Here is a 23475-nt window from a genome sequence, read left to right on the forward strand (position 1 = left end):
GCAGCACCCACGGGTCCAGGGCAAGCCCTGGGGAGAGCCCCATGCCGTGGGCACCCAGAACTATGGGGTATTGGAGGTGCAGGACGTCAGCACAGAGGAGACACAAGAGGATTAGCTGAAAAAACACAATTGAGGGCCAAAGGACTGGCAGCAGATGAGGCAGTGGTGGGTGCACACCCACCCGCACGGCAGCCTCATGCCCCCGCTAATCCCTTGTCCACCAAGACTCAAGATTGCTTGGGAGCCTGCAGGGCCGGGGGCTGCCCACTGCTGGGGATGTGCCCTGTGCCTGTAATCTATACTAAAGCAATTCCCATACAGCCTCTGATTAAAGCATAATCCCCTGCTGCACAGAGCCCCGATGGGAAAGGGGTTGGATGACATGGGGGGCTCCGAGCTCCTGGCCCCCCCAAAGCCTTTCACTGGGCTTTGTCAGGCCCCAGGTGAGAGATAGGCCTAATTTCACCCCAGAGGCTTCAAGATGCTGTTGAACTAGTTTCTTTGGTTTAATCAAAAAGTCCAAATCCATGGGGTTTAGCTGGCTGTGCTGGCATCCCTGTGTGGGGCTGGGTGCTGGGGCAGCGCTGAGTCAGGGTGGGGTCTCATCCTCCGCCGATGGAAATATCCAGTCCTGTCTCTCATCACGGGGAGTTGCAGCTTGAAGGGACCCCACATGCAGCATCTGCTCCTGGGGCTGAGCACAGGGGGTGTGGGCATGGCTCCCTTGGGGTCTGGGCTCCCCACTCTGGTGGGTCAGGGGAGATCAATCCCATGGAAACATTCTCTGGGCTGTGAGGTGGGTAGAAGGACCATGCTGGGATGGAGGGAGGCTGCTGCCCCATCTCCACAGGGAGAGAGCAGCACCACAAGCCATTCTGTTCCTGGCCCCAACTGCCCTACCACTCCCAACCCTGGAGGGTCTTGGGGCTTCAGGTCCTGGGTCTTGGTAACAGGATGGGGGTTAAATGTCCCTCAGGTGCTTCAGCTCCTTCTGCAGCTTCTCTGTGAGTTTCTTGAAGGACGGGCGCTTGCCTGGCTCCAACTCCCAGCAGCTCTTCATCAGGGTATAGACGGTGGGTGGGCAGCCCTCGGGAGGATCCATGCGGTACCCCTGCTCCAGCAGCTCTGTCACCTCCTTCAGGGCCTGCCAGGATGGAGAAGCCAGCTGGCAACCCCCTTCCCTGCTCTGGTCAGGGAGCAGCGGGATGTCCCTGTCCCATCAGTGCCAGTGGGGTGTAACCGGTGTAACCTGTGGTGTTCCCTGGCACAGTGCTCACCAGCTTGGGGTAGGGTGCCCGTCCAAAGGAAAAGGTTTCCCACAGGAGGATCCCGTAGCTCCACACATCCGACTTGGAGGAGAATCTCTGTGGCAGCAGGAGACGGGGAGGCTGACGCCAGCTGAGGGCTGCACTGTTGAACCCCATTGCTTCCCGAGGGCAAGACAGAGGACATCAACTGCCCCCTACCCCCCCAGCTCCCATGGTGTGAACACCCCCCAGTCCCATCATCCTGCCCCAATTTCCATTGCATGCCTGCTCAGGACAGAGACAGAATTTTGGGAGATGCAGGGCTGACTGTACCAGAGGTCAGTGTGGGGCAGGGATGGGGCAGAGAAAAAGGAGGGGCAACCCAAGGGGGTGAGATGCTTTGGAAGGACCCCCAGGCCAGCCCATTCCCTCTCACTGTCACTCACGTTGTGTTTCAGGGCCTCTGGTGCTGTCCACTTCACAGGGAGCAATGTGGCATCTGCACCCTTGGGGTTGACCCGGGCCAAGCCGAAGTCGCTCACTTTGGCCACGTTCTCCTCGGAGATGAGGATGTTCCGGGCAGCCAGGTCCCGGTGCACCAACTTCTTGGACTCAAGGTAGTCCATGCCTTGAGCCACATCCCTGCCACAAGTGAGTGAGACAGTGTCACCGTGGGTGCCCTGGGGCCGCACAGGGGGATGCAGAGCCCAGGATCCCAGCCCAAGGGAGAGAGAGGGACTTACAGGGCGAACAAGAGGAGCTGCTGGGTCGAGACGAGCGCCCGGCCCCGTGTGCGCAGGAAGTTCACCAGGTTGCCCTGACAGGATAAAATGAGTCAGGACCAACAGGATGAGGCTTCCAGGAGACTTTGTCTTCTGCAGGTTCTGCAGTGCCTGACATCTGTGATGACTCAGCCCCTAGACAGGGATATTGTCCCCAATCTAAGTGGTGATGTGTCCCACAGGCTGAGGAGCAGCCAGGTGCTCTCACCTTGCTCATGAACTCCATGACAATGTAGAGGCCATTGTGCAGGATCACTCCCAGCAAGCACACAAGGTTTTTGTGCCGGACCTTCCTGGAATGGAGGGGATCCGAGTCAAGGAGGTGCCTGCTCATCCTGGGCCACGAGGCAGGGCTGGGCCACACCTCCATGAAGCACTCACGTCATGGCAGCTGTTTCAGCAAGGAAGGCCTGGGCAGTCACATCACACTTGATGTTCTTCACAGCCACCCTCTGCCCCATGTACTCACCCTGCAGGACATCTGGAAGAGCATGGGAGAGTCAGGCTGAGCCTCCCATGCCATGAGATGGTGAGGGGGATCAGGCAGTGCCATCTGGGGAAGCTGCACCTGGGGAACATCCAGCCCCATCCTCTCACCTCCGAACTCGCCTTGCCCAATGCGGTCTCCAAGTGTGAGGTGCTTCAGGTTCAGCAACCAGCCAGCTGGGCATGGGTACAAGGGCAGGTTAGCAGGGGCCACCAGTGGGGCCTTATCCCTAAAATGCAGACTCAGCCCCCTCCACCATTCCCTACCTTTGGCCAACTCCTCCTCAGCTGACTTCATCCCAGATTTTGGTTTGGGCTTCACCAGCTTGGTGCAGATGGCTCCCTGCTCCTTCATGTAATGCTGCCAAGGGATGAACAGATGGAGCTGATGCCTGCTCTTACCCTCAGGCTCAGGGTGTGAGTCCAGGGAACAACTTTGGGATACTGCATGAGGCTGCACTATTGCCTCCTTCGAGGGCAACCCATGTCTCAGCCTTGCTCCCCGCTGGGCACAACCAGAGGAACACCATGATGGACACATGGGATATGGGATGCTACCAGTTGAACCACAGGTTCTGCTGCAGCAGCTGAGGGCAGTTTGCAGAGCTGATGGGAGCAGAAACAGCCAGACAGGATGGGACAGGATGGGACAGGATGGGACAGGACAACCTTTGGAGTTTTAAAGTGGGGCTGGGGCGGCTGAGAAGGGAAAGCAGCCACCCAAAAGTTGTGTCTAAAAGGAAAACACAAGAGTGAAACTCCCTGGAGAGCAGACAGGGTAAGGGATGGACAACTAGGAAAAACTCACTGGAGGGGCAAGAGCTCACACAACAGCCTGGGAGCCCTGTGGGGTCAGCAGGTGAGAGGGGCCTTTGAGTGGAGGGAGACACAGCAAAATGCCTCAAAGTCCAGAGGCCACCAGGGTCTTCCTGCTATGTGAAGCACTGAATAAGCAGGGATAGGGGTAATGTGGCCCTTGGCCAGGGACTGGGACTGCAGCTGGCACAGCTGGTTTGCAGAGACATCCTTGGGATATCCCAGATCTGCCCATTGTACCCCAAACTGAGTGGGAACCATGAGCCTTTGAAGGGGATAGAGAATTATACCAGGTAATGAAAACCAATGGAAACCACACAGAACAGGACAAGGACCTGTCTCTGTGTGTGCTCAAGAGGTCCTTGCCCTTCTCTGGCTCTGGTGGGACTCTCTGCCCAGGGGGTCTCACCTCAATCATGTCAATGAGGTTGGAGAAGTACTGCTGGCTGTCGATGCTGAGCGTGTTCTCCTCGTGCACCACGCGGTAGTGGATCACCTCCTTGCCAAAGCTCACACACAGCACGTAATCACCAGGGTGCCGGACAGACTCACGCACCAGGAACAGCCCGTCCTCAGGGGGCTGCAGCTCCTGCACTGCCTCCATCCCTGAGATCTTCCCATGGAACCATCTGAGGAGAGGGGTGTTGGAGAGGGGGCTGAGCCAGTGGGCTTCCCACAGGGGCAGCAGCAAGATGGGGAAAGCAGAGCCCCTGCCAAAGCTACACAGACCCCTCTCCATGGGGTCCATCCAAGCTGGGTGGGCACAACTAGGGGTCCTTAAAGCCAGATACCGGCCCCAGCAAATCCCTCCATCGCCAGGGCATGGCTACAGGATGCTCTGTCCCCAGCTGCCCACCCAAAACATGCATGGGGGGAACACACTGGGCTCATCTGCTGTTGCAGCTCCCAGGGGCTCAGCTGAGTCCCCTGGGGTCCCCTCAGATACCCCAGCCATACTCACGGCATCAGGCTGAGTTTGGGGTCGGCGCGGATGGCCCCACGCTCCCGCAGTGCACTGGCTGCCAGCAGCCCCTCCTGCCCTGTCTCGTTGTGCCTGGCGCGGTACCAGCCTTTGCCCTGGGGACAAGAGGGTGTCAGAGCGAGGGAAGGAAGGGGGATCCCTCTGGGAAGGAGGGGACTGGCTCTGGCAGCTGAGCTGATGGCACTGGAGTCCCATTCTGGCCATGCCCTCTCAGCACAGCGTGTGCCTGAGCACCCACAGGTCTCACCTCCACGGCCTCGATGATGGTGACCATGTCACCCTTGCGGAAGGCCAGCTCCCGGGGCTTGGGCTTGCTGTGGTCATGCTTGGTGACACACTGCGTCCCGGGGGGCCAGTGCTTCTGCAAGGAGAAAGCAACATCAGTAGGGACAGAGAGCTGGACCCCTCTGCTTCCCACAGGCACCAGAGCCAGCCCCAAGGACCATCTGAAGCCCTGTCTGGGGACCAGGGGCACTGGGCATGAGTCCTCCTCCACCCCACTTTGGTCCTGGGGGGATGTGTCCCCCAGCTGGCACTGCTGGTGTCCCTGTGCAGCCCCGCTCACCCCAGACATGGCAACCGTCAGCGCATCAGGGACTCCCTGTCCTCTCCTGCTGCCACCTGCAGAAGAAACCAAAGGGACTGTGGAGGGTTGGGGCTGAGCTGGCTTGGCCCAGGTCACAGCTGCTGTCCCACAGGCTCCCCTGGCCAGTGCAGCTCCTGTCCCTCACACAGCCTCACACCACGGGATGGAGGAAAAGGCTGAAAACTCTGCCAGTGCCAGCTGTGTCCTGGGGACACTCCTGTCCCACACATGGATGGGAGCAGGACCCAGCACTCCTGCTCTCTGCCTCTGCCATCAAAGAGGGGCCCCAGCTCACACCAGCTTTGCTGGCACAGCAGGAGCCCAGCACCACAGCTGTGTGGGAGTAATGTGGTTTTACCAGGAACTTGCTTTTTCACCTCCTCTTTCAGGAGCTCTGAGTCACCATGGCCCTGCTGATGTGGGATGCAGCAGGGCTGATGCAGGGACAGAGACAGGCAAGGCTGGGCTGAGGTGGGACTGTCACATGCACTGGCTGTAGGATGATTGTGCAATGTCCCTGTGATGCCCTTGGCACCAACTGGTCATGCTGGGATGCATATGACAGCGTTGTAATTTAAAATTGTGGGTCTTTTCTTGCTGGAGTCCTTCATCTCCACTGTCACTTCCTTAGGAGGATCATAGAATCAGGGAATGGTATGGTTTAGAAGGGATCTTAAACCCCATCTCATTCAACTCCATGCCATGGGCAGGGACACCTTCCACCATCCCAGGCTGCTCCAAGCCCTGTCCAACCTGGCCTTGGACACTTCCAGGGATCCAGGGGCAGCCACAGCTGCTCTGGGCACCCTGTGCCAGGGCCTGCCCACCCTCCCAGCCAACAATTCCTTCCCAATATCCCATCCAGCCCTGCCCTCTGGCACTGGGAGCCATTCCCTGTGTCCTGTCCCTCCAGGCCTTGTCCCCAGTCCCTCTCCAGCTCTCCTGGAGCCCCTTTAGGCCCTGCAAGGGGCTCTGAGCTCTCCCTGGAGCCTTCTCTTCTCCAGGGGAACACCCCCAGCTCTCCCAGCCTGGCTCCAGAGCAGAGGGGCTCCAGCCCTTGGAGCATCTCCGTGCCCTCCTCTGGACAGGCTCCAGCAGCTCCACGTCCTCCTGATGTTGGGGGTCTCAGAGCTGGAGGCAGCTCTGCAGTTGGAGTCTAATTAGAGCAGAGGGGTAGAATCCCCCCCCTCTCCTGCTGCCCCTTCCATCCCATGCCGTGGGATGAGCTCCTTGGAGTAGAGATGACTTTGCTCCTTTGGAAGGTGAGTCACAATCACCACTCTGCATCACTGGTGGTAAACTCGTCTCTGGCAGTGTGGAACCAAGGTTTATCTGGTTATGCCAGCCCATATCCACAACAACAAAACAGGGACAGTTGCAGCTGCTACAAGGTTAGTATCAGAAGGCAGCAGTTTTGTCTCTACCTGAAGCCACTGTTAGCCAGCACCACCATCCCCTCACCTCGCAGCCCATTCACAGCACACATTGTCTTGGTGGGGCTGGAAAGGTCACCTTGTGCCTGTTCCCCAGCAGGCACAGCCAAAGGCTGATGTGATTGGGTGCAGCTCAGATCACTTCCAGCATGGTGAGGACCTCATGAACACAGAGCTTCAGAACAAGGTCTGCCCCACACCCCTGCTGTGGTACATCCTGATCCAAAGGTGGACGTGCTGGCTGAGCCAGGAGGGCTGATGGCAGCTCTGACAACTGTCCTTTGTTTTCTGCTGCTCCAGGACAGAAATTTCAGGTGAAAAGCAGCAACTGTTTGGTCAGTTCTGCCCCCATGTGCAGACAGCAATTGGTGCTGGGAAGGGACAGATCCTCCACTCAGGTACCAAAGGGAAGAGCTTCTCCTCTGCCCAGTTAGCCCTTGGGCTCAGGGTGGTGGACACACACTGCCACATGGACACCTGCCACTGGCAGAGCCTGGCCACCAGCCAGTGCCTCACCCAGGCACCAGCAGGGACAGCAGTGAATCACCTCCCTCACATGCCTTGTCCTAAAGCAACTCTTTGTTCCTGGAGGTGTTTGATCCTTGAAGTTCCCATCACTGGAATGAATGTTCCCACAAGCAGAGTATGCAGGCAGAAAGCCTGAGAGAAGATATTTGCCCTCTTCTTTGTTTTGGGGCTGTTCTGTACTTTTATGAATTGGTAAACCTGGGTAATTGCACTGAGGTTGAGAAGCACAGAAACGTAGTGGGGGTTGGTAAAGCTGTCCCAACCCTGGACTGGAGAGCTCAAGCCTATTGCCAGTGCACAGAGGTACCCCAGCTGAGAGGTGCCAGATCTGACAGCACTGTGACAGGAGGGGACACCGCCTGTGGAGGCTGCACCTCTGGATGAGATGGAGCCGACACGTTGTGCACTCCCCTCCAGAACACACGGCTGCACTGGGTGTCAGTCAGACAAAGGGAAGATACAGCTCCTCTGCTGGAAAACAGGTGACACCCGGGCATTCCCCCCACTGCCCACCATGCTCAGCACTGTGCCCATCCCTGTCTGCTGCCAGAGTGGACAGGAGGACACCTCATCTGCCCTCAGTGCCTCTCGGACCTCGCTCTTACCTCAGCGGTGGCCATGTGGAGCCGGGGACAGCGATGTCAGGGGAAGCTCGCAGCTGAGCCTGGACTTGGATTCCTGAACTCCTGGAGAGGCTCTTTCCTTCTTACACAGAGCCAAGCACTACATTTAAGGGTAGCTCCCAGACAGAGGCAGGGCCCAATTTCCTGATTTCTCTGCTGGTGAGGCTGTGATGCAGCGCCCGGGCGGTCCCTGTGCTGGCGCCGCCTGCGCCTCAAACCTCCATCAGAAATGACTCATTATTTGACAACACTTAGATCAACTTCTGCCCTTTGAGGGCACAGTTACGAACCCTTGATAGAAAGGAACTGGAGTTTACCAGATTCTGTCCCCTGTGGCACTGTGGGGAAATCAGCATCCCCCTGCAAACAGGGACAGTTGCTGTCACCACTGCTGGCCTGGCCAGAGCAGTGACAATGGTATGGGGTGCCTGTGGTGGCAACAGCTCTCTGGGGAGGCTGAATCTCAGGAGAGGAAGAGCTGGGACCAGAGATCCCCAAGTGTAATTTTATTTCAACATCGACTCTGAGCCTCAGAGCAAGTTGATCGTGGCCACTCTTTGCTGTTCCTCTGGGGGTGACAATCCAGAGGCATTGCAGGTTGGGACAGGCAAAGGCAGAGAGACCTTTAAATGAGTACCACTGTTAAAGAGATGCAGCTTATCTGTATCCTGCAGCATCCACAACGAGTTGGGAGGGAATAACCGCCTCTGCAGTTCATCCCAGCCAGAAAACCAGACACCAGCTCTGCACTAATGATCAGCATTTCCAATATTCTGAGCAAAATGGTGAAAAAGAAGAAAATGCAGTTGTAGGCAAACACCAGACTTCATTCAGGGGTCTTGGGATCTTTTTAGGTGTACTTTAAAAAAAAAAAAATAAAATGGTGTTTAAGCCTTTAGAAAATATTGGCAATTCAAGGGCAAAGGCAGTGTAGAAAAAAACTAAGTTAAACTAGCTGGTACTTTCAGGTCCTGGTTATATCTTTTGATCCACAAACAACTTCCTTAAGCCATTCAAGCCAGACTGTTCATAGGATTCTTGGGGTGGGTTTCCCCAGGAGCACTCCTTGCATTATTCCCTGTATTTGTAGGGATGGATCCTTAGAAACCTGGTCTGTTCAGGCTGGAGAATAAACACCAGTTCATCTGTACACCTCTGAGCTGCACTCCCAGGATCTGCACAAGGCTCCCTGTGACAAACAGAAATGTTTTGTACTTTTGGGTTTTGCCACATCCGGCTGTTGTTACAGACATGACCATGGCTGAAGAACTTGGTGTCACACACAAGGAACCACTCCCCCAGATGTAATAAATGGGCTTGCCCTGTCCTCCTGCACAGCCATGTGCTTCTGCCTGAGCTGGTGTTTCCTTTACATCCTGGCACATGCCACCCAGCCAGAGCCTGAGCCTTTAACACACAGAACCTCACACTGCCTTCTCCCTTCTGGTGCTACAAAGACAATGCCCGGCTCGGTGGGTCCTGCTGAACCCCACGTGCCTGGGTCCCTCCAAAAGCTACAGAGCCAAAACATTGGGACTGTGCAGCCCCTTCAAAGTTACTGAGTAAATGGGCATTAGTATGGGAAAGTGTCTCACATTCCTGGCTGAGGCTTTGTCTACTCGCCAGTCTTCCTCCTGGCATCCTGCATTTGGATGAGAGGGAGAGTGAGGCTCAACATCCTACAGAGCAAATTACTGAGCAGTGCCATTCCTGGCAAAATCAAAGTTATCCAAAGGAGCAGAGTTTGGAGGTGGAAAGATGGGCAACAATATTTGTCAGGAACAGCACACATTTTGTACAAAAAACCCAGCTCCTGTCATCTCAGCAACATCTGGGCATTAGCAATCCCAAACCCACAGGCTCCCTTTTGCCAACTCAACCCCTTTCAGTCCCCTTGGACAATACCATTGGATTCACCAGAAATGTACCTTCCAGCCTGAGGAGTCTGCCCTGCATTTCAAACCTTCAAAAAGGGAACCAGAAAATGGCAATAAGTCATAAGAGCAAACATGTCTTTGACATCCAGTTTCCAGCATTTAAAGGGAATGTCACTGAGTGAAAGCATGCTTTATCATAGCAAAGATTTATAAATCCACCCAGAAACATAGAATCACTGAATGCCAGAATGGTTGGTGTTGACCTTGAATAGCATCCCTTTCTAAACCCCTGCCATGGCAAGGACATCTTCCACCATCCCAGGCTGCTCCAAGCCCTGTCCATCCCAGCCTTGGGCACTGCCAGGGATCCAGGGGCAGCCACAGCTGCTCTGGGCACCCTGTGCCAGGGCCTGCCCACCCTCCCAGCCAACAATTCCTTCCCAATATCCCATCCAGCCCTGCCCTCTGGCACTGGGAGCCATTCCCTGTGTCCTGTCCCTCCAGGCCTTGTCCCCAGTCCCTCTCCAGCTCTCCTGGAGCCCCTTTAGGCCCTGCAAGGGGCTCTGAGCTCTCCCTGGAGCCTTCTCTTCTCCAGGCTGAACACCCCCAGCTCTCCCAGCCTTTAACACACAGCCTTCATCATAACAGTCTTCAACAAGAGAAGTTGAAGCCTGTGGCAATTCTCTTGCTGTCTGGTGGTGTCACATCCAACAACCAAAGTGTCCACCTCTGGTTCTCTCCATTGCACTCCTTTTCCAGGTACCACTATGACAGCACCAAAGCCATGTTACAGCTCAGTCAATTTTGTTCAAAACCACTGAGAAGGAAGTGTCTCCATATGTGTGTACCACGCTGTACACTGCTGCTCCCAAACAGCAGCCCCTGAAGCCCAGGATCCCTGCTCCAAAGGATGGTGGAAAACTCCAAACCCACACAAGAAAACCTGGCAGCTTCAGGCTCTTCAGCCTAGAGGACAGAAATCTAAAGTGATAAAATGTTTAAAGGATACACATGATACCAGAGTGTGTGGGGGATTTATATCTTCTTTTTTTCTTTTTTTTTTCTTTAATATATCTCGCTATATGTTTTGCTGTGGAAAGAGTTTCTTCTAGAGCAAGGAGTGGGAGGGAAGGAAACATAACAGAAGGAAAGGAACTGTTGCTACAGGCAACTCAACTCTTACACAACGGTGCGATTTCTGTAGTGATTATGGAATCACAGAATCACAGAATCACAGAATCACAGGATTAGTAAGGTGGGAAAAGACCTCCAGGATGATCAAGTCCAACCATCAGCCCAGCAACACCTCCATGTTCACCACTAACCCATGTCCCCGGGTGCCACATTCACATGTTGTTTGAAGACTTCCAGGGCAGATGACTCCACCATTGCCCTGGGCAGCTTGTGCCAGTGCCTGACCACCATTTCCATGAAGAAGTTTTCCCCTATATCCAACCCAGACCCCCCCTGCTGCAATTTGAGGCTTTTTCCTCTCGTCCTGTCATTTGTTACCTGGGAAAGAGACTGCCCCCCAACTGGCTCCACTGTCCCATCAGGGGTTGTACAGTTTTGGAGAATTATAGGACAGCAAAACTACCTGCAATGGACTATTTAAAATGCAAGATATCAGACAAACCCAGCACTTATTACAGGCAAAAATTGCAATCATATGAGCATTATTTCATGCATGCAATATGATTACTATGCAGTATCTCTTGTTTGTAATTTTTTCCACCTCCTTCACCCTCTGCTCTTCCACCTGTCTCTCTTCTTTTTATTGTGTTCATCAAAAGTATTCTTTTGAGATTTCAAGTGCCCTGATTATGTTTTTTTCCCCTCAAAGCCATCATTTTTAAACTATGCCAGGAGAAGGAGATAAAATGCTAACAACCCAACTGAAATGAAGATAGCTATAAGGAGGAAATACACAGAAATCTGCAGTTCTTCCCACACACGATGGAAAATGGAATTTAAAGTTATTTAGAAGTTCATCACCACCATTACAGCATACACAGAAATTAAGCTGATATTGCAAAAACCTCGCCTAATGCTACAGTAGCCAATGCCTTTGAAAATATGAAACCAAGATTTTGGTGTCCAAGCTGAAGCCTTCTTCATCAACCTTCTGCCCTGAGCCACAGAGGTTTCAGGCAAGACTGGCTATTGCAATTTTAATTTAATATCAAACTGGGCTCCCTTTCATTATATTTAACATGTGTAACTGTAGGATTTTTATGTTTTCTTATTTGATATTGATCAGGAAAGTCAATGCTTTCACTGCACAGTCAAGAAAATTGCTACTGTTAATGAAAAAAAAGTAATTACATGTAAATGACCTTTCCTGCTGCGTATCAAACCAAGAACAACTGAGCAAACAGGATGGGAGAGGGCTTGAGTCACTGTGCAGTTTATGTGCTACAATAAATTCTGTAGTTTTCCACATAAGGAAAAAAAAAAAGGGACAGAGGAGTCAATGGCACAGAGAAACACTGAGGACATTTATAGACAGTAGGACACTCATTTCATTTGGTGGGAGACCCCAAACTCTCGCAGTCAGTGTGGAGAACCAAATTAACCAGGACCCTCATGCCAGGCCTTGGGATGGATCTCAGGGCAAGGTTCTTCCCCCCGAGGGTGCTGGCACTGCCCAGGCTCCCCAGGGAATGGGCCCGGCCCCAAGGCTGCCAGAGCTCCAGGAGCGTTTGGACAGCGCTCTCAGGGATGCTCAGGGTGGGGTTCTTGGGGGGTCTGGGCAGGGCCAGGGGCTGCACTGATGATCCCTGAGGGTTCATTCCAACTCATGGTTCTATGCTCCTATCACTTTGATGAATCCCTTTACTTAAATCTGAGCAACACCAACACAATTTCTGGTGTTACTAATGATAGAAGTACAATAATAAATGAAATGTAGTCCACATCTCTACATCGTTTAAAAGTGTTAATTGCAGTGAGAATCTTCAGTATCCTACTGTCAAGGACATTCAGCAAACAGGTATTAACTGTACTTCTCTACCTGTGCATCATTTCATTACAGCTTCACTGAATCCCAGAATGGTTTGGGTTGGGAGGGACCATCCCAATCCACTCCTGCCATGGGCAGGGACACATTCCATCTTCCCATACTGCTCTAAACCCCCTCCAGCCTGGCCTTGGGCACTTCCAGGGATCCAGGGGCAGCCACAGCTGCTCTGGGCACCCTGTGCCAGGGCCTCACCACCCTCACAGGGAAGAATTTCTTCTTCTACAATAAAGAGTTCCTGGCAGCTTACAGTCTCTAAAGCATCAAACTTACCTTCCTAACAGGGATCTTGCAGTCCAGGTTCATCTGCCAATGCAAGAGATGAGAAAGGAAACCCATCACAAAAATAATTATATTGCAGTCAAGTTTTTAACAGCAAACATCAGCAGGCAAAGAATTAAAAACATGTTTTAAAACTATTCAAATAATTCTGAAATTTTGCTTTACCTGAAGAAAATGTGAGAAGCTGATGAACTGAGCTTTAGATTCTCTGGAATGAGCCCACAGTTACAGCATCTGAGACTTCCCTTAAAAGCTTTTCTATAAATAACAACTGTGAGCGTTCCGAAAAGCAACATGAGCTTTGTAGAAGCCAAGTGGGAGTGCCTGGGGCTGGAAATACAGTTCTGAAAAATCCAGAGAATCACAGAATCCCAGAATGGTTGGGGTTGGAAGGGATCTTAAAGCTCATCTTGTTCCACACCCCTGGGCAGGTTCACCTTCCACCATCCCAGCTTGCTCCAAGCCTCATCCTGCCTGGCCTTGGGCATTGCCAGGGATCCAGGGGCAGCCCCAGCTGCTCTGGGCACCCTGTGCCAGGGCCTGCCCACCCTCCCAGCCAACAATTCCTTCCCAATATCCCATCCAGCCCTGCCCTCTGGCACTGGGAGCCATTCCCTGTGTCCTGTCCCTCCAGGCCTTGTCCCCAGTCCCTCTCCAGCTCTCCTGGAGCCCCTTTAGTCCCTGCAAGGGGCTCTGAGCTCTCCCTGAATCCTTCTTTCAAATCCTTGTTTTCAAAGAGTGCCATTGTCTCTGGAGAGGATTAAAGTGACATGTTAGAAGTAAAAAACCAGGCAAATATGCTTGCCCTTTAACCAAACCTTGCTACTTCTCTGAACATTTGCCCATTTTTGAGACTCTGCCTTGAGGTTTGCAGCACTTGGAAATTAATTACTAGACTGATTTGTCACAGGTCCTCAAACTACCAGGAATGTATCCACTTTTGTGGGAATTCTGATTACATAAATAGCCAATTAAGAAATTATATTTTCTCTTTTATCACCAAAATGCACCCTCAACAAATCAACTCTTCAACCTGACCTTGGTGGCAGAGTTTCCTTGGGATGAACATCAGGAGAATGATTTTGGAGCTCCTTTCTAAAAATGTTAATGATCTCAGATAACTGAGTGCACACAGGATTTAACAGCTGCCTGGTAATCTTCTTAACTGCAGTGATCATACAAGAAATTCTACCTCAAATTCACACCAGGAGCTGAATATATCACCTCTGTCACTGAGACCGAGTCTTCAGGGGTCTCAATGGATATTTCTGTTCTTTATTGGCATTTTCCCATCACTCACCTGCTGCAGTTTGATGGCTGTGTGCTAGAGGAGAAGTATTTTCCCCATCTCCTGTCACATCTTTTATCTGGGTATAGGATTCTGGCATTACTCTCTGAATACTAAACACAAACCCATTGCAGCTGCACTCAGAGCTTACAGTGAAGCTGGATATTTTAACCTTCACCATTTCCAATCTGAGACACAAAGAACATCCTTCAGGATGCCTAACCATGACAGTAAGAGCAGGAATTTCTCACCAGGATGTATTTTCTCAAGGTGTACATACTTATTCCTTAATATAATGTTGTCACCCTGTTCAGTAACAGTGACTTTAAAAGCTCCCAGCCACCTTACACCGCAATTCAACAGGAAGGAAATGCAACATCCATTGAATCTGCAAAGGGCTCTAGAAAGAACCAATTGTAAACCCCACAGAGAAATTTAACTGGAGTGCAATTCATTCACATACATTGACAAGGTTTGTCACCACGATGGACATGTCTTAATTTTTAAGCTTAAGAGAAGTAGCAATTGTTTAGCAAATCATTTCTTATAGCAGATTTTTTTGATTCCATTGTGCACCCAGCTATGTTCTCTTGAAGAATATCACTCCTTTTTGGTGCCAGCCAGTCACCTGCCTGTGTTATCATGGGCATTTTCCAAACATAAATAATACTTACATTTGGTTTTTTTTTTTTCTTTTTATCTGCCCCTGCTTATAGTAAGACTGGGAAGAACAAAATCTGATCTCACTGGAAAAGAAGATTTAATTTATATTTTCAATCTTAACATATGATTTCATAAGTAAAAGCAAAGTAACATTTTCAGGAATTCACAAAATAATCAAAATGTGTCATCATTTGTCCCAGCATTGAAAACAATATTTGCATATAGATAAAAAAGCCTGACTAATACAAAACCCTACATGAAAGCCCATAAATGTATATTTGAAAAATCAGAATAAGGTGATTATGCACAAAATAAACCAGCATGGCATAAGTTCAACAGCCTGATCAAGCATTGTTGAAAAATAATGTTATAAAAAAGTTAAAAATCATGATGAATATATCTGAAATCAAAAGCCTCATACAGCAATTTTTCTTGCAAGGAAAGTGTCAACCTCTCCTACTCAGTCCTGTCAAACAGGATGTACACCCAGCAGGCCTCCAGGTACACTTTCAGAGGCAGTTGTAGTCTGCTTCAGTTTTGTCACCTTCTCTTTCACAAGTTTGCCACTTCTTTCCTCTATTTTTAGCAGTTTCTGAATGAAGAAAACTGGCTTAGTACCCCAATTCTTAGCTATTTAGGAAGACAACCTTAATAGCATTTAAGTTAAAAATCCTTCACACCATTGCCAGCTGTTTGTTCCTATGCAATCTTCCCTGATTTGTTCTATTCCTTCTCATTAGAGCAATTATTAGAGCAGCTGGCAGTGGTGGGTTGAATTTATTACTGACATTTGCACCTTTAATCCAACACTGAAGCAATGTCTTCACTAAAAGCTTTGCTTTGTTAAGCAAAAGCTTCTGCTTGAGCAGCTGGCTGGCACTCAGCCTCCCCAGTGCCCAACAGGTAATGCTCAAAAGGCACACCTGGTAATGTCAGAACCTCTCACAGGCGGGCTGCAGAGGTGGGTCCACGCCAATCTCCTGAAGTTCACACATACCAAGCACAACTCCTGCACCCAGGTCAGGGCAATTCCAAACACAAACCCAGGATGGGCTGAGACTGGATCAGGAGCAGCCCTGGGGAGGACTTGGTGCTGTTGCTGGGCAAGAAACTCAACCTGCCCTGGCCACAGGCACTGGCCCCAGTTCTGGGCTGAGCCCCCAGCGTGGGCAGCAGGGGAGGGGGGATTCTGCCCCTGTGCCCCTGTGCTCAGGTGAGACCCCACCTGCAGAGCTGCCCCAGCCCTGGGGAACAACATCAGGAGGACGTGGAGCTGCTGGAGCCAGTCCAGAGGAGGCCACGGAGCTGCTCCAAGGGCTGGAGCCCCTCTGCTCTGGAGCCAGGCTGGGAGAGCTGGGGCTGCTCACCTGGAGGAGAGAAGGCTCCAGGGAGAGCTCAGAGCCCCTTGCAGGGCCTAAAGGGGCTCCAGGAGAGCTGGAGAGGGACTGGGGACAAGGCCTGGAGGGACAGGACACAGGGAATGGCTCCCAGTGCCAGAGGGCAGGGCTGGATGGGATATTGGGAAGGAATTGTTGGCTGGGAGGGTGGGCAGGCCCTGGCACAGGGTGCCCAGAGCAGCTGGGGCTGCCCCTGGATCCCTGGCAGTGTCCAAGGCTGGGATGGATGAGGCTTGGAGCAGCCTGGGACAGTGGAGAGTGTCCCTGCCCAGGGGTATGGAACAAGATGAGCTTTAAAATCCCTTCCAACCGAAACCATTCCATGATTCTAAATTTTTTCCAATGGTAAGAAGTCTTTCAAAATAAAAGGCAACTCCAGACTCTCCTAGAATCTTTGTGTGCTGCAAACACAAATTTAATTGTAATTATTTCTTTGATGATGGTTATATCAACTACAAAGCCAGAGAGATTTTAAGCTTTTTATCACGAGTAGACATGAATGTCTCCATGATGCTCCATATCAGATGCTTTCAATACTGCGGAATATTTCTGGATAGGTTATAGTTCACACCACTTTCTCCACCCTTAGCATCCCTTCTCTGTGCAGTTCTGAGGATTAGCTGCTGCTAAACTTCTATTCATGCCCCATTTCCAGCCTCAGCAAAGAACAGTAACTGCTGAGTAACTTCAGATGCTCGGCTGGTCCCACAGACAAACAGACCTGTCACAGCCTCTCCAAGAGTGAGGAGTAACTACTGGCTCCCTGCTGTAACTACTCTGGGATAGAAGCAGACATTGGGAAAAACTCCAGTAAAGACAACTCTGAATGACTACACTGTGATCACATGCATGATCTTCCCAGGCCATATGAAAAATTTGACAATTCTTGTGCTCAGACACTTTCAAAGCCATAACTCAGAAAAGACATGAAGTACAGTGTCCAAAGATGAGCAAACACTTGGAGCGAAAGGTTTTTAGAGACATCAACTTGAACAGTCAAAACCAATTGTGAAATAATTTTTGGGAATATTTTAAGAAATAACACTTGAGGTTTGATTGTGCTCTACTTAAGCTGCTGGATATTTCTGAAGTGTTAACTTTATTTCCCTGTTAACTGTAACATCAGCAACTGTAACTTTCAAGAAAAATGTGACAGAAAATCTTTGTGAAATGGTTTGACTTCATAACATAGATGGCAACTTTAAGCTGGGAACTTTTGGCAAAGCTGAACTACACAGATCAAGCCGGGTTGTCCCAAGAGCTCGTTTACTGCTGTGAACTGACTTAAAGCATATTCTTACATCAGTTTTTATTTCAGAAATGTTTCTGAAAGAGCTTTTGCTTGATGTACACCCTTCTAAAACATAAACATGCTCTGTGGTGTTCATAACCCTAAAACATGTCCCACGTCCCGAGTCTCCCTGGGTACGTGTGGCACCTGCTCCTGTGAGCCACAGAGCAGACACCACAGAGCCCACATTGACGTGGTTTGCATCCTGCAGGGCTGCTGCTCCCTCGGCTTCCTGCCCTGCTCAACGAGCCCTTTCTTGTTGCACTTTTGTCATTCTAAGTGCCCCTTGTATGACAGGGGAATATATTCATTTCCCTTTCAATGAAAGTACTGTTTTTCTATTAAACATTGCGTTCTCTGAATGTAAATGAAAAAATTTCTTAAACATTCAGATTAAAAACTAAAGAACAGCCTTTGGAGTAACATTCAAACCTGCAATGTATAAAAAGCTCACAAGCACGGGCAGTTTGATGGGTTTCTCCTTCACTGCCTCACACTGCTGGTGTCCCTAAAGCAGGGTTCTGTGACGTCCTGTGCAAGAGGCAGCCCACACTCCGAGTCAGGATTCTGGGTTTTATCAGCATTCTGCAGAACAAGGTGCCAGGCCCCTCACAATGCTGGCACACCTGGGAAACAAACACAGCCTCATATACACAAAGGTAACACAGAAAAATTACACTGAAATGGGCGATTGGTCACTCACATTTCCATCACATAATTCTTAATGTCCTAATGCATCTGATGTCTTAATCCAGCTCATTACACCCTTATTCATACAGAAAAAATTCCCTGAGGGGCTGTTTTTTATCATTATAATAACCTAAGGTAATTTCAGGCTGTATTTTCATCCTATCAGCTACCACCAAGTTAATCTTTAACCTTACACTTGATTACAGTTTCTGCATGAATCTGTTTGAACAATTATCAACAAAATAGGGATTTCTGGTGTTCTGTTCCCGAGGGCTTGTCCTGGTTTAGGGCAAATCTGGGAGAAAAACCTCTGAATGGGGTCCCTCCAGAAAGCAAATTCAAGCGGCCCCTCCCTGAACTGGTTTGGGAAAAATATTTGCTTGGAGAAAAGTGGAAAAAACTTGTTTATTTAACAAAAATTGAATAATATTTAATGATAAAACGTCTTACTGTTCGATGAGATGGAAAATCCAGAAAAGTCCTTTTCATGGGGTGTAGCTCGGCTCACTCAGGTTCTTATTGGTCCCTCTGGCTCTGGAAAGTGCCGAGACCCAGGCCCTGGTGGGCCACAGGCGTGAGCTCCTGGGGTTTGTCTGGGTTTTCAGTCCAGAGTAGTCTTGAACAGATACAAGAAAAAGGAAAAAAAACAGTCTGGGGAACTCTCTGTCTCAGCTATGCAACAGCAAAGGAGATCTCCATCCTGCTGTCTGTCTGTGCTGCAGACAGCACAGTCCAGGAGCAGGATGGGGGGGGAGTGAGGGCTCTTTATCAACCCAAACTGCAGCTTCTTCTTCCCCCACTTCGCTCTCAGAGCCAGTTTTAATGGTGCAGAACGTAATATGTAAGATAAATAAGGTGTCTGGAGATAGAAGCATCACAAAGTCACCCCAGGACAGGGCTCCATTGCTCTGCACTCTGTTCTTATGGTGTCAGGTTGCTGTGAACTTTCTGTGATTTTTTTAAACTTCATCTGACATCACTACTGCAAGAATTCACGCAGAACCCATTCATTTTAAGCTTCTTGTACAACCAGAGCAGTCTTGGCTGCAGGATTTGCATGTGGCATGAACATAGTGGGTCCCTTCCCACTCAGCATATCCCAGGAATCTGTGATTCCCCATGTTGAAATGTACCTCTGTCATCAGCTCTTTGCTGCCTGCAGAGCACACCTGAGGAAGCTGGTTTAGATCCAGGTGACAACATTGCTGGCACATGCACTTGCTTGGATGCACTGACCTTACCAAGTATGAAGAACTAAAGACCCTTTTGCCCCAACCTGTTTATCATTTAAGTTTTCAGTAAGGGACAGACTGAGCACTACAACAAGTGTAGAGCAAAGTTCAAAGAGGCCAGGCAGTTATTGGTACATCATGTACTTTGTCTGAAAAATGTGCAGTTTTAGATGCAGTAACTCCTGGGTTAAACACTTGTGAGATTTTGTAGCTCTTTGCAAACAGCCCTTTGAGGAATAGATCTCTTTTGTCCCACCACAACCACCACGCTGTCACTCAGGTGGAAAATGGGGACAGTCACACAAGTCAGGGGAAAATCCTCCCTCAAGTTCTGTCTCTCAGTTGGCTGAGCTCCACACACCCCTCCAAGGGGGAGGCTGGCCCTGGCTCCAGGCATCAATGGACACATCAGTAACTAGCTGCTGGACTGAAGGCTTCCCAGAAGATGTATTCCCATGCTTTCATACAAATTAAGTTAGGAAAGAAATGTTTAGCACATCAATGCATATTGCTTCTTAAAACAAAAGGAGGTTATTTAACAAAAATCATAAGAATTTAGGTGAAAAAGAAAAGCTGTGTAACTGTAAGTTCTAAAACAGCACATAATCATTCCATGAAACTACACTCATCATAGAAATATTTGCATTTTACCTGGAGAAGAAAGCTTTTCTCATTACTAAAAATAAATCTCAGAGGAAAAGAGAAATGCGAGCCAGTTTTTAGCACTTCTTGCTTCCTCAACAGGACAAATACAGCAATTTTAGTTACAAATATACTGCTCACTATCTCCTGTTTTTTCAATATATACACATTGAGGAAAGTATTTTTAGAGTCCCTCAAAGAATGTACTTATTGAAACCTTCCCCTCCCTGCTTTCCCCACATCAAAAGCAGTGATGAAGTCAGATAAAATACATTACACTTTAAAAAGGTGAAATGCTAATTCTGTAACAGTTTAATTTCTCAAATTCAGGGCTACAGGAATATCACCCATTCTACCATAATTTCAAGAAATTAATGAAGAAGACTTACAATTCACAGTTAATCTCATCATATTTTTTCAACAAATAGATATGGAAAGATATTGCTTATGCACTCAAGGTACTCAAAAATCCTGATGGAGACATGATTATCACAGAATCACAGAATCATGAGATGATTTGGATTACAAGGGACCTTAAAGTCCATCCAGTTCCCGATGGGCAGGGTGACCTTCCACTAGAGCAGGTTGCTCCAAGTCCTGTCCAGCAGATTTTCTGCAGAACATGCATTAAACACAGCCTATTTATGAGAACTGAATTTCTGACAAGAAACAGATAAGTAAGAGGGTTGCAACTTCACACAATAATTTTTTTTTTCTCTTTGTATAGAGAGAGGCTTCTCCAGAAAGAGCCTCTGGGCAGGAAGCTCATCCCCTTTGCAACTAAAGGAAGTTGTTTGAAGTGTCTAATTTGAGAACCAACTACCTGTACCACGATAACTTTCAGATAAAACATAGAATACAGAAGCCATGGATACTGGATTCCAGCAGCAGTGGTTCTGCTTGCTCTTCACAGTTGCTCGCAGATGTTTGTTGTTCATAACTAATTATCCTGTATACAAAATTTCAACAGTAAAACAGAAAAAAGAGGAACTAAGACAACTGTAGTAAAAAAATAGTTGTTTTTATTTGATTGACATGGCAGACAGCAGACAATTAATAAATGCAATTTCTTATTCTGCCTCAAATATTGCATAATTCTTTCTAGAAAAATACCTAAGGACATATTTGTGGTGTTAGAAGGGAATGGGTGGGGAGCAAGAACAGGAACAGGGTAATTGTGCTTACTACAGAGGAGCAGGGAAACAGGAGGAATCACTCAGAGCAACTCTGAGCAAGAAGGTAGTTTTAATTCATTCCCATAAGAGGTCCGTTCCATTTCCAAATGGTTTCCAGTTTGAGTTAACTCAAAATTAAATTATGTTGCAAATGTCTAAAAAACAAGATATACCACCTCATTAAAACTTACACAATCCCATGTTCTTGCCAGCATGACAGGTATCAATCCAAAATAGGTAATTTTGCAATGGGGGGGGGAAACAATGATTTTTAAATTTTGATTCTCTAGAAATAACAAGGACTGGAACACTGGTAAAAAAGAAATACATAATCTCACCATTTCAAGGAAGCAGGTGAGGTGCTGAAGTCTAGAAGCTCTTCTAACATTTACTAGAGTCAAAGATGATTCATTAACTCATTATCACTCATTAACTCTGACAATGCCTAGAGATATTTATTAAGGACTGAAACCCACTGTATTACTGAAAAATGCTCAGCTTTTGAAAATCCCTCAGAAATGGAGGTCTAAGATCAATCCCATGAACAGCAACACCTTTAGTCACTTCAGTCAAGGGTGGGGATTGTCCCACTCTGCTCTGCACTGGGGCAGCCTCACCTCCAGTGCTGGGGGCACCTGGGGCACCACAAGATCAGGAGGATCCAAAGCTGTTGGAGAGTGTCCAGAGGAGGGACACGGAGCTGGGGAAGGCTCTGAGGAGCAGCTGAGGGCACTGGGCTCGTTCAGCTGGAGCAGAGGAGACTGAGGGGAGGCTCCTCGGGGGCTGCAGCTCCTCCCGAGGGGAGGCGGAGGGGCAGGGGCTGAGCTCTGCTCTGGGCCAGGGACAGGAGGCCAGGAAGGGCTGGAGCTGTGCCAGGGCTTGGGATGGATCTCAGGGCAAGGTTCTTCCCCCCGAGGGTGCTGGCACTGCCCAGGCTCCCCAGGGAATGGGCCCGGCCCCAAGGCTGCCAGAGCTCCAGGAGCGTTTGGACAGCGCTCTCAGGGATGCTCAGGGTGGGGTTCTTGGGGGGTCTGGGCAGGGCCAGGAGTGGGAATGATCCTTGCTGGTCCCTTCCAGCTCAGGAGATCCTGTGGATCTATGACTCAGGTACCCTGACACCTGATATGGAGCCAGAAGGTTCACACAGGCTGCAGTGCCAAGGCAAAGCAAAGCCCTGGCACCCTGTCTGTTGGCCACCAGCCTGAAAACATCAGTCACCAACAACATCTGTTTGTTCACAGAGGTCTGGGAGCCACAGACACCCGACAGACACCTCGCTGGGGCCACTGCATTCCACTGCCTACAGAGGGAATCAAGACTCGATGACACAGTGTCATAGTAGACACAGACAATGACACCTGTTTCTTCTTCCACCATCGCCCCATCTTTATTGTACACAGCTTATATTTACAGGGTTATCAGAAGGCACCATGTTTAGTTCCAATTGGTTAGGAACTCAGTTCACTGGTTCGTAATCGTGAGTGTATGTGTCAATCAAAACTTTTCTCTCTAACAATGCTTACATACTTTTTCTACTGAGTATCATGCAACAGATCCCTTGTTATTACAGGTAAACTTGTTTTTCTCTCTAAGAATAGTTTTTTATGTTAATGAACTTTTCATTCTTAAGATGTTTTTGCATGGGAACTTACAAGGCTAGCTGCTAGCTATACTTAGCCGAAGTAACAAGGTCTGAACCATGATTTTACAGGGCCTTTCTTTTTGTAAGGTTTTACCTATATATGACAACACAGGAGTCAGTGTGAAAAATGAGGTTTACATTTTTTTATATAAAATTTAAAAATTTAATACAAAGACAATTGGGAGACAGAAATAAAGCAAAATGAACAAATACAACCGGGTGCCTCAGCATTCAGCCAAGAGCACATCTTACTAACAAAGGATTGTCTCTTAAAAACACAAATCTCTTGCATATTCATAAATGCTTATGTATGATTCAAACATTCCTCTTAAGTTTTAGATGTTCCTTTGTTTAGCTTCAACTCTCCCCCTCCCCAACAGATCAATCTTGGCTCTGTTGAGTCTCACACTCCCCGATAACAGAGGTTCAATAAATTCCTCCCTTGGAGCTCCGGTCACTGCTGTCTTCATCTGGATAAAATAATCTAAGAATGCAGGGGGGTTTCTGACTATCTTTTCAGTCTCTGGGTTATATGAACAAAAGCAGTCTTTATTTTAATACCATGCTACAGCCTAAAAAAATAAAATAAAATAAAATAAAAAAAATATATATTACACCACTATTTCTAAGTTTTATCAATAACAGAAATAAAAGAAACTATATTAATATAGAAAAGTTTTCCAACATTATACATATAATATTCATTTCAATATTTGCAAAAAGCCAATAATATATATATCTGTAACAATCAGGAAAGTGCATCAATGCCCACACAGAGGAGAAAATCATACATA

At 48.8% G+C, this 23475-nt stretch overlaps 1 protein-coding gene across 8 annotated transcripts; it reads right to left on the reverse strand.

The window, feature by feature from the left end:
• MATK (megakaryocyte-associated tyrosine kinase) lies at window positions 1–22069 on the reverse strand. Of its 8 annotated transcripts, XM_058858846.1 has the most exons (15): window positions 21657–22069; window positions 21378–21430; window positions 12653–12685; window positions 4879–4934; window positions 4561–4674; window positions 4293–4408; window positions 3741–3960; window positions 2783–2876; window positions 2627–2692; window positions 2411–2510; window positions 2238–2322; window positions 1991–2064; window positions 1694–1889; window positions 1278–1364; window positions 4–1144 (listed from the first exon to the last, which is right to left on the reverse strand). In XM_058858846.1, the coding sequence occupies exons 4-15, from the start codon at window positions 4885–4887 to the stop codon at window positions 962–964; spliced, it is 1344 nt and encodes a 447-aa protein (XP_058714829.1). In that variant the 5' UTR covers window positions 4888–4934; window positions 12653–12685; window positions 21378–21430; window positions 21657–22069; the 3' UTR covers window positions 4–961. The 8 variants fall into 8 exon arrangements, with proteins under 8 accessions (XP_058714832.1, XP_058714826.1, XP_058714825.1 ...); XM_058858847.1 differs by lacking the exons at window positions 21378–21430; window positions 21657–22069 and adding an exon at window positions 20254–21213; XM_058858843.1 differs by lacking the exons at window positions 4879–4934; window positions 21657–22069 and having other exon boundaries at window positions 3–1144; window positions 21378–21411.
• Between the last annotated feature and the right edge of the window lie 1406 nt (window positions 22070–23475).

Source organism: Poecile atricapillus, chromosome 28, assembly GCF_030490865.1.
Source record: "Poecile atricapillus isolate bPoeAtr1 chromosome 28, bPoeAtr1.hap1, whole genome shotgun sequence".
Classification (NCBI taxonomy): Eukaryota; Metazoa; Chordata; class Aves; order Passeriformes; family Paridae; genus Poecile; species Poecile atricapillus.

What these genes read in the sequence shown, in the direction of transcription:
- MATK (XM_058858842.1), bottom strand. Translation starts at nt 18,479, where the DNA reads ATGAAAAGGACTTTTCTGGATTTTCCATCTCATCGAACA. An exon ending in CAGCTCCTCTTGTTCGCCCT is followed by an intron (nt 1,890 to 1,990) that starts GTAAGTCCCTCT and finishes CACTTGTGGCAG; the next exon opens with GGATGTGGCTCAAGGCATGG. An exon ending in CAGAGGCCCTGAAACACAAC is followed by an intron (nt 1,365 to 1,693) that starts GTGAGTGACAGT and finishes CTGCTGCCACAG; the next exon opens with AGATTCTCCTCCAAGTCGGA.